Below are 11,659 nucleotides of genomic sequence, written 5' to 3' on the forward strand. Positions count from 1 at the left end.
AGTGACAACATTAATTTATTGCACTGATAAAAGTATGGTGGCCTATCAATATGATCTGATTACCGTTTCAAAATGAATGCTCTAAACTTAAGATTTTTGACTTCAGATCACCTGAAAAAAGCAACATCCTAAAGATTCAAGGTGTCCTCATTTTCTGCATAATTACATTTCTTTGTGCCTTCATTTTGCACTTTTCTCCCTGAAATGTCTGTCTTTCTTTGGTTTCAGATTCACCCAAGAACCTAACAGAGGAATTTGTGGTAGTAAAGGAAAACCAACCCTGTGGAAAATACATTTTGAGAATCTCAAACATCTTACATATATACAAGCCAAATGGATTTCTTACTTGCACTTTGCCTGGCTACCAGATAATCACAGTGCGTTTACTGTGTGTAAAGAAATACCCTACAGTGAGAAGAAACACCGTTTTGGCAACACCATGGAAAGTGGGCTTAAAAAACAAGTTTCTCAGTGAAATTTCTGGGGATCATGAAGAAAGATCAACTATCTTCTAATCTGAATCTATAGTTACTTTGTACCATTTGAAATATATGTATATATATATATATATGATATTTTGAAATATTATCTATTCTCTCTAAGAAATGAAAAGTACCACAGTTTGAGACGGCTGGTATGCCCCTTTGAGTTTTGGATGTTTTGTCTGTTTTGCTTCGTTTGTTAGTCATTTCTTTTTCTAACGGCAAGGAAGATATGTGCCCTTTCGAGAATTCAAGATAGCACTGACACGGGAAGGCCAGCTACAGTGGACTCCTGGCATTTGAGGCATCATAACAATACTGAATCAAGAACTTTCTTCTGCTTCTACCAGATGGTCCAAGGAAGCACATCGTCCTGTTTTATTGCTTTCTACCCTGTGCAATATTAGCATGCAAGCTTGGCTTACATAATCATACTTTATATTCAATTGATATATAATAACCGTTCTAACCTCTTCCAGGAAAATATTTTTAGAACTACTAGCTTTTCCACATATAATAAAATGAGGATTCTTAAGGGAGCCACTCCACTATGCTATTAAGACTCTGGCAGAGTTATGGGTAGGATATGGATCCCTACATGAATAAGTCCTGTAAATACAATGTCTTAAGGCTTTGTATAGCTGTCCTAGACTGCAGAAATGTCCTCTGATTAAATCCAAAGTCTGGCATCATTAACTACATAGTGCTGTAGCAACAAGTCTTATCATGGCATCTCTTTCTATGTTTGGTTTGCTTTTTCCAAGAGTATTCAGATCTCCTCTGGTGAGATAGGAAGGTTAGGAAAGCAATTAGGTTTCAGAATGATCTATGTGACCAAATGTTGGACAGCCCTATTAAAGTGGTAAATAACTTCTTTCTAAACCTACTTGTCTTCTTTATTTGCCATTTATTTTTACTTAGTCAACCTTAACCAAATCCAGAGAATGCCCTGCTCAGAGACTTATAGTCAGCCAGAACTTCTCCCATAAGGCCTTTGTTTCCATTGTGGCTACTATTTCCAATGTTAATATTCTGAAAATTAGAAATCCATTATTATAACTGCACTATCATCAGTCAGCAAGCTTAAATATCAGTTCCCATTACTGGGCTTTTGTAATGGTCACTGGAATAATACATATGGGGCTAACCCCACCAAAAAATGAATGACCTTCTTCTCTTTTTGAGAGTCACTAAGCTAATACTTATAAGAAAGAAATATCTAAATTTTAGTTTTCCTTGGGATAGCATAATCATACTTTTAGTTCCAATCATCTTGTAAATAAATGTATCCCTTTTGCGGTAAAACATATTCTCTGTAATGAATGTTGTTATGGTCTCTTATTAGGACAGTAGCACATTGGGCCCCACATAGTATGGACTTTTTAATTTAAACCTCAGGTCAAATTCAGAGGCTCCTCCATCTCTATCAGTATAGCTTGGGCCAGTCACGGTGGCTCATGCCTATAATCCTAGCACTTTGGGAGGCCCAAGCAGGTAGATCACAAGGTCAGTAATTCAAGACCAGCTTGGCCAAGATGGTGAAAGCCTGTCTCTACTAAAAATACAAAAATTAGACAGGTGCAGTTGTGGGTGCCTATAGTCCCCACTACTCAGGAGGCTGAGGCAGAAGAATCACTTGAACCCAGGAGGTGAAGGTGCAATGAGCCAAGACTATGCCATTGTACTCCAGCCTGGGTGACAGAGCAAGGCTCCATCTTAAAATATATATATATATCCTGAAGTCTGATTGAACATACAAACACTTTAACCAGATAAACTGATTCTGTATCTTGAAGGCCTATAAAAGCATTCAGAGACATAAATAGAATCCTGAATGCAAAATCTAGGATTCTCAAACATTTTCACAAAATATTTGACAGAAGGTAGCACAAAATTCACACTAGCAAATCAGAATATTTTGAATTTATGTATCAGATGCAAAATGTGAAAGAAAAACTTCTAAAACCAAACATATTTGGGAAAGCTTTTCAAACAAAATAGACATTACTGGGGGAATTGTCAGAGACTTTAATAAACCAAAAGGCACTGTGTATCTTTAAGAAAGACTGTAAGAGGGGAAGTCAAGTAAGAAACCTCTAGCAGGTCACATGGCTAGTGGAGTGCACATACCCTGCATAATGGGAAACTGTAAAAAATTGCTTCTATGTGAGGATATAATCACTGCATAATCACATCTTCAGTTTTTCAAAAAAACCAGAAATCTAGATTTTACATAAAAGTGTATATCATGCCTAAAGTGAGATGAACTAATTTGATTTTTAAAGTGCTGCCAGCATTACTATAGACCCAAACTGTCTGAATGTGGACTTTATTGTAAGATTAGTGTTCCCTAGGATACTCTTTTAAAAGCATTGATCCTAAATGAAAATTCAATGGGAAGAAAGAAGGCTGTTCTTTTTTGTAAGGCCTCACACATGCAGACACTTCTCATAACTCACAAAATGTGCTGGTCACAGTTTTTTCTTTTCTGTAACCAGAGCCTTTAAGTCAATGAAGGAGCTGGTCTAGAGGTCCACATCTGTTCATTCATTTCCCATCGATCAATTCACACAATAGTCTTTCTTGAAAAGACCTGGAGAAAAAAATCACCACAGAATCAGGAAACCATCCAATAAGACAGTGCAAATATTTGTAAATGTCGTCAAATTCAATTTGGATTTATCCAAGTCCCTTACACAAATGTGTGAACCATCAAATTGTGTTTAAATTTAACTTGCTTCAGTTTGGGGAATTCAGTAGCTACCATCTGCCTATTGAATCTGCACATTTATGGTGTAAAAACTTATATCACGTATTTCTGGTAATAAAGAGCTCAGTGTGGTATGACTAACGTTGATTTTGAGCTTGTGCATCCAGGACGATGAATAATCTTATAACATAATTAGAGTAAATGCAAAGAGTTTTATCAAGACTCCTCTTAGTAAAAAAATAAAAAAAGAAAGAGAGAAAATGTAGCTTATTTCGCAAGATGAAGATTGTCCAATAGAGTAAAACCTATTTATTGACATTTTTGGGTGATTAGATTCATCTGTTAATGGACTAGGCAAGCACATTAAGAAGTTTACTACTTGGCTTTTTTCTATTATAGAATGATGAAGAATGTTTTCACCAATATACAATTCAACATGTTTTTTCTATCAAATTGAGTATAACTTTCACTAAAAAAGCAATACAGTGGTTTTATAGTATAGTATATTATGCCACCTTGCCATTGTCACTGATACAGTAAGTCATAGAGGGTATAAAAACTGTTTATATGAGGAGATCCACCATATTCTTCACCTGCACAGGGTACACAGTGCTTCCCTGGGAGGTTAAATATCATGTCCTAATATTACTTTTTATTTTAATTAAGCTAGACATCCCCATTTTAAAAGTTATTAGAGTTTGCTTGACAAACAAGTGTGTCATGTCTTTCTGTGAGTTGTCTACCTTCTAAATAAAAGACTGTGTGTTTAGTGAATTGTGGGGCTCGAGCCATCTCCATGTAGTTTATAAATATAAGAAAACATGATAAAAGGCACTACTCTGGAATGTGAGAGCTCAGGACTAGTGGCAGCAGTAATGGAATCTAATTTCCTACTACCCATGGGAATATACAAAAGTGATGAAATAGAATCAGGTTCACACTTTAAAGAGGAGAGCATCAATTGTATATACATGCCTCTTAATATATCCCCTATTAAAGGTTTAGAGATTTGAGATTGAATAGGTCAGGATATTTTTCCCCTTGTAAAAGAGCTTGGGGCATATCAATGGAGGTCATGACATGTTCACATCATTGGTTCATGAGTGGCTCTCATTTGTTTATTTTATTTACTTAGGTAGTTTGCTTCATTTTCCAAAAGTTTAAGCTCTCATCCTGGTAGGTCGTTACGTTATTAAAAGAAATAATAATTACAAAATATAAAAGCCAGGATCCCAACCCTAACTGACTTTTATAGACCAGGCTATGTGTATCCAGCCCTGATTCCCACACACTTAGAGAGGATATAACCCAACAGTAGACTGGTATATTATGAGGAAAACTTGCAGCCAGATTTTTCATAAGACAGTGTATTGCAGCCATCAGGCCATGACACATGGATATATGGCCAGAGATCATGGAATGGGTTGGAAATGGCTTCTTCAGAAAGACTGAATAAATTTGTAAAGGCATTATAATTGGTTGGAGGGTAGTCTCAAACATGGCATGAAAGGCACATAAGCCTACAGAAACTAGCCAGGTAACACAAGTTAGTTAAGCAGGGCCACCTACAGTGCCTAACATACCATGATGAAGGTAGAAACCCTGGCACATTGCAGGGTACCACTAGCCAAAATTTGATCTCAGACTGTTGTTGCCATGCATGGAAACATGCTTAATGCTGCTCATTAAGGAGCCATATGTCCATATTCTTCTGACTTATTTTTAGGAATATCCAGAAATTCAGATGCTGGTAAATGTGTGGACAAAAACAAACTCAAAGTATTTTTCCTCTGCTCCCACACCATACAACAATCAACACAGAAGACTTCTGTGACCAAATATGTGGGGTGTTTTCCCGGCACATCAAGCAAGCAATTCTGTAGCTAATACCAGATGGATGTTCTCTAATTCAATTCTGTTCTCACACTATCTACCTGGAGATAACATCACATCCCACAGGTTGAAGGCTCAGTGTCACAAGTCTGGTCTCCACTTCTGATTCCAGTCACAGCCCCAGGTTGTTTTACTTGTGCTTCTGACTGGCTACAAATGGAGTATCCCACTCCCTCCACCACCCCTACCCACTTGGGTTTTATTAATTCGCTAAACTGACTGATAGAATGCAGGAAAACACTTACTTATATTTACCAATTAATTATAAAGGTTGATACAGAAGATATAGATTAAAAGATACATAGTATGAAGTATACGAAGGGGTATGGAGCTTCCATGCCCTCCCGAGCACACTACCCTCCAGGACCTCAGCGTGTTCAGCTGTCCAGAGTCTCTTCTAACCCTGTCCTTCTGGGTTTTTATGGAGGCTTCTTTACATAGGAATGATTGACTAAATCATTGGCCGTTGGTAATCCGGTCAACCTTCAGCTCTTGTCCCCTCCCTAGATGTTTTAGGTAGGGCTGAAGTGCTGACCCTCTAATCCTGCCTTGGATCTAATGCTCTGGGATAGGAGCTGGTCTCCTTTCAGAGAAGCTAACTAGAAGCAGCCAGCCATCATCAGTCAGCTCAATAGCATATAAAAAGACATCACTTGAAAATTCTAAGGAGTTCAAGAGTTGTATGCCAGGGCACCATGTTGAAGCCAAAAGTATATTTCACAATATCAAAATATGAAATGTCCAAATTTCACATATTTATAATCCATTGAAATTTTGTTAAATGTGGTCCAAAATTACATTATTCTCATGTATTTGCATTTTCATGTGATTCCTGTGGTGGTAGAAAAAGTGGCAGAGACAGCTAGTTTGCAGGCAATTATACATAATCTACAGCCTGACTTACCTATACCACCGAAGATTCTATGGGAACATCAGTTGTCCTCTACTGGGTGAAATGTCAGGGTTACAAAAAGAAACCAGCTTCTCTGTTAGAATGGAGTAAAATTATTGCATTTCCATGGGCTTCGACTTTGGGGTAACCAAAGTAGTGTGGAAACAAACTTTGGGGACCAAAAGGAAGCAGTATACAGTTGGCAGAGCCTACCAGCTTGTGCAAAAAGCCCCGAGATGCTTTTACATCTACTCAAAAGAATGCTAGGTACTGGCTAGCCAGTAATAAAAATGATCTCCCCCTCTGATTCTATGTTGAGTCACATGGAATCATTTCATGACTCCTGTTGCTGTCTACATCTATACCTGGACTCCATGTGAGTTCTTGCTGTGTTTGGACCCTAATCTGGCTCCTCCAAAGATGACTATACTGAGAAGCTTTCAAGGTTTCTCACCCCCCACCACTCATCTCACCACTGTCACATTTTCTCTCCTCTCTTCTCTTCTTTATATCTCACGCCTAAAAGGCACTGTGTGTGTTGAGAAGAGCTCCTCAAAGATTCAAGTTCTTGCATTCCCCTTACATATTCAACCGAGAAGAGCTTGCAACCTCTCTCCCTGAGTTTTCATCTGCCAAATAGAAATCATTATACAAAATTTAAAGGTTATGGGTGGATCAGAGAAATAGAGAAAGTGGAAATGTTATACAAATATAAAGCAGTAGATAAGCAATTATTATTCCCAGATAACTGTTACTGTACTGCTCTCAAATTACTAAGGTGTTACCTAGATGCTCCCTGTGTCTCTGCTAGCTCTACTCAAGGCAAATAAACATAGCAAAAATAGCCAAAATTTTATTTCATATTTCTTTTCTAGAAAGCTGGAAGACTAGACAGATGCTTGCTCCATTTTGTAGAATTCTCCATCTGCTAGCCAGTGTTTTTAAGCCACTGCAAAATGCCAGTATAACCCACACTTGAGTGATGCCATTGACATAAGCAAGTAATAGCATGTTGAAGTATGCACTCTGCTGGTGTCCAGAGTGTTAATTCAGAAGTTGAGCTGCTAATGACTTGAGCCATCTGGTGTGTAAGACCATGATCGCTAACTACGCACAACGCCATGGCCAGGCCACTCTTTCCCTCACACTCAGCCCTTTTGTCATTCAGGCTAACTGAGCAAGCAGATTCACATATAATCCTGCATACTGCAGAGTTGTGATCTTTCATGCCCTCTCATACACCTACCTCACTGGTAAAGACTCTTGTTGTTCATTAATTCAGTTATTCATTTGATAAACAAGTATCTGTTGAGTTCTTACTATGTGTCAGGTACACTACTGGATACTGGGGATGACTTCAGAGCTTACATTGTTCTAGGGGAAACAAGCAAAAACAAAAGTAAACAAATAATCAAAAATCATGATAAAAAAGAAATTCGGAACAAGCCAAGAAAGTAAACAATGAGAGGGAAATGCTAACATTAGGTAAGATGACCATGAATGACCATGAAACATCTCCTGGAGGAGGTGGCATTTAGCTGAGAACTAGAGGATAGCAAGAAATGGCCCTGCAGAGAGCCGATGGGGAGTGGAAGTGAACCAGTAGGGTGTCACAAGTGGACAAATCAGTATGTGCCACTGCCCTAGCCAAGGAAGAACTCAATTGTTTGCAAAACTTAGAGAAAATCTTTTTCAGTTTGATTTGAAAGCAGAGTAACTGAGAGCAAAATGGCATGAGATTGGGGAAGTAACCTTGACGTCAGATTCTGGGGCCATGTAGGGCATGATAAAGAGTTTGGGTTTTATCTGAATTGTAGCAGGAAGCCATGAAAAAGGATTTTTAAGCCAAGAGTGGCACAACTGATTTATACTTACAGCAGATGCTATTGGTGTCTATCCATATTCTCTCCTTGTTCCCTTATGTGTGCAGGGCAAACCAGACATGTCAGGGAATTAGGAGAGCAACTGTTGACAAATTAGACTGATATATAAATTTCCCAGCTTCCTTGCTCCCAGATGGGCAATCCTGAGGTATGTTTTATATCAGGGCTACACAGCGGAACTTTCTGCAATGTGAAGACATTCTTTTTCTGAGCTATCCAATGTCGTAGCCCATTGGCACATGAAACTATTGAGCACTTGAAATGTGGCAACTGCAAGACAGAAACTCATATTTAGTTTTATTTAATTATAAATGTTTAATTCGGCCAGTGGCTATCATATTATACAGTACAGTTCTCTTCAGCATTTAAGAAACCCATGTAAGACTGAGCCCAGGTTGCCTAAAGTCATAGCCAGCCCATAAACACACACTTTATTGGCTTCCCTTAATTTCCTTATTTCCTTACTTTCTTATCAGTGCTTCTTGGCTTCATCTTTCAAATAAAATTCTAAGGTAGCTTTTAAGACGACAATTCAGGTTCCAAAATGGAGAAGAGATTGAAGGGCACCCAAGTAAACTGAGGGGACATGTAAGGATGTTTTTGTGGTATTTAGTAATGTATACGGAAGACTTACCATGTCAAAGCCTGAGGACAGAGCAGTGAATAATACTATTGCTTTCATGGGGAGCTGATGACTTAGATTCAAGTCTCACCTATATCAATCAATTGCCATTCAGTGGACCGAGTTATCTAAGGCTATCTTGATAAACAAGCATAAGACTATGCTGAGTCTTTTAGAGGTTAGTCGTAGTGAGTAAGTTTTTGTTTCATCTGATTCAGTCTACTCTCATGACACCTATCCTCATTATCAGTGAACAAAATTCAAATTCAGTTATGAATGAGAAGGTTTCAGATTTGTCTCTTAATCACAATATCTTCGTTTACTCAATGTTAAAGAAAGCATAGCATCCTAGTAAATGCATTAGGTTAAAAGAGTCCTAATTTTTAGTTCTAACTTAAGGAGTCACTTAAATCTCTCAAATCAGTTCTTAGAACTGGCATCCTATGCAGGCAACAGCAAATGATAACAGTGAGGAAATATGGTAAGTTAGCTAAAGAAACAGTTTGGAATTTTAAAGACACGGGCAAAAGATTTAGCAAAAGCAAACCATGAAGAAAGACTATATATAAGAATGACAGAAACCTGGAAGAACATAGTAAGGAAAGTTAAATTCCTCTGGTGACTTATGGCTTCCCCAAAATGCTAAGAGCAACCTAAAGAACTTTTTGTAGTTAGGGTCAAAGCAAGAAAAACAAGGAAGGGACAAACTGACTGCCTGAATCCAGTAACATGTAGGTGATAGAGAATTCAGATTTTTCTCAAGCAGCTATGTTGTTTCAGCTAAAATGCCTAGAAGAAATAGTGTTAAGAGAAAAATAAACCCAAGATAGGGAAGGAGATTTGTAAGACAGCATCTTGTTCTCCTCGGTGATTGAATTACCCAGGATGCATGACAGAGGGAAAGGGAAAGCCCTGATTTGTACTACTTATTGATCCCTGTGGTGTAAATCCTCTCACTACAGCTGATTTCAAGATACCAGTGTGGAGATGGGAAGAGATGTACACAGTCGGCTCTCACAAGCCAGTAAGAGCCAGCTCCCATATATCACTCCCTGCGTAAGAACCACATTCCTAAAACCAGAAGAAAAGAAAAATTATCAAAATATTACCACACCAATGCCAAGGAATTTTGAGGCACCAAGGTGAGGTGCTTCCAGAAGTTAGAATCAGTTAAGTATAGTTATAATTATTTTTAAAAATAAGTTCATTCTGAAAACTGTAGACTAGTGACCCTGAGGTATATTCTAGAGTGTATCTTTAAGGGAATTTGTATGAATAATTAGGGAAACAGTAATCAGTAGAGGCCAGCTTGAGTTCACTGAGAAAAAAATCATGTTGGACACCTTTTCCATTGGCCTCATTGTTTAACTAGTCTGAGAGATTAAGTTTTAAAATGATGGACATAATACATCTAGAATTTTGAAAAGTACAAGTCCAGTCCAAGATTGGCAAACTGGCTCTTACCCTAAATCTGGCCTGCTGACTTTATTTAAAACAAAGTTTTATTCTAACACAACCTTTTTGTTACATACTGGCTACAGCTGCTTTTGCACAACAGTAGCAGTTGAATGGTTGAAACGGAGACTTTAAGGCTCTGAAAACATAAAATACTATTCAATCCATTATAGAAAACTTTGCTGACACCTGGCTTATTATGGAGACTGCTGGATAATAGTAAAACATTGCATAGGTTTATGATCATAATGAATAGCCATATTTTGATGTTTCTAATTCATGGACTAGTCACATCCTGGAGAAAGATTTCTAGTGGTCACATCCTGGGTTCTGTCCTGACCATGTCTTATGCAATGTTTTATCATGTGAAAGAGGGCATTGGTGTGGCATGCAGACCAATTGTGCAAGTATGTACATTCAAAGTGGCCATTGACTACCTTGCATGGTTGAAGCAAGTTCAATCAAATTAGACAAGCAGACAAAAGTTCAGCTGTGATGATTAGAAACAGTTTAAGAACACAGTGTTCAGATTCATGGAAAAACAATAAGTGGATCAAGAATGAAGCTGCATTTAAGTAATTAGAGGTCTGTCATTTAGAAAAGAAATTAAATTAATTTTTAAAGAGTACATGGAATTTATAGCTGCACACATTTCAGTTTAATATAAGAACAAATAACCCAGTAGACTTTCTTTGGAAGGTAATGAGTCTCTTGTTACTGATGGTGTTCAAACAGACAAGAACTGTTAGAAACATTCTAGAAGGGTTCATGCCTATGCAATCTTTTCTTTCCCAGAATGTGTGTTTCTCTGAGCCTATTTCATTATCTGTATAATGAAAATGAAATTAGAGATACTCTCTAATGCCAGATTCTTCTGACACAATGAATTCTAGATTCAGAAGAGCAGCTCTAACTGCCTATAAGGAGTTTGCTTTGTTCAAAGATACAGATGTCCCTTAACCGTCTAACAGCATTGCTTACCAGCAAAAACAAGGTCGTTTTTTTTTTTTTCTTTTCTTTTTCTTTTTTTTTTTAAACAAATTTCAGTGGCATCTGTTTCTTCAGAGTAAGTAAGCCACTTGTAAGGCAAGCCAACTTCATCTCTAATTAGTCAGTTACATCAATAATAGGATGATAATGGAAATGACTTGAAGTCATAGGAATTTTATAATAAACCAAGTCTTTTTTATGGAGACTGGCAGAAAGACTTCAGAGGTTTTCAGTCAGGTATATCTATAACTGCAAAGATGAACCTGCCAAAAGTTTAATAACAGGGAAGCAGACCAAATACAAATAGTTGAAATATAAATTGGACAAAACTATAAAATGGTTGAAGGCATGAATTGCTTCAGAAATGTGAAATTAAATAAGTAACTGAATATTTTAGCCAGAGATGTTTATGCTATCTTTACAGATAATGCTTTATCTGATTTATAGATATCATCTAATTATATACTAGATTTTTAAAAAGCAATAATATATGGAGTCATGGGATATGCAATTAATGAAAATTCATCTAGACAAAAATTTCTCAACTCTATTTTGCATTCCAGCTTTAACATGCTATTTAAACTCTCAACAATCTTTTCAGCAATGTCTAAACAGAAGACCACCAGATATTCTTTTGTCTCATTACAAGTTTTGTGTTTCTTATGTTAGGAAAAATTATTAAATAGGAATTGTCACCACTAACTCAAAGGTGCAATGGCCATTGCTGATTAA

General features: G+C 37.3%; 1 protein-coding gene across 2 annotated transcripts in view; it reads left to right on the top strand.

Annotated features, from left to right (window-relative positions):
• TAFA1 (TAFA chemokine like family member 1) overlaps nt 1–3,966 on the top strand; it is a 568,772-nt gene extending 564,806 nt beyond the window's left edge. For both annotated transcript variants that reach the window (XM_039477418.2, XM_039477417.2), the window contains exon 5: nt 229–3,966. In XM_039477418.2, coding sequence (XP_039333352.1) covers nt 229–246 — 18 coding nt within the window. In that variant the 3' untranslated portion in view covers nt 247–3,966. The remainder of the gene's footprint in view (nt 1–228) is intronic.
• Nucleotides 3,967–11,659: the final 7,693 nt, after the last annotated feature.

Source organism: Saimiri boliviensis, chromosome 8 (genome assembly GCF_048565385.1).
Source record: "Saimiri boliviensis isolate mSaiBol1 chromosome 8, mSaiBol1.pri, whole genome shotgun sequence".
Taxonomy (NCBI): Eukaryota; Metazoa; Chordata; class Mammalia; order Primates; family Cebidae; genus Saimiri; species Saimiri boliviensis.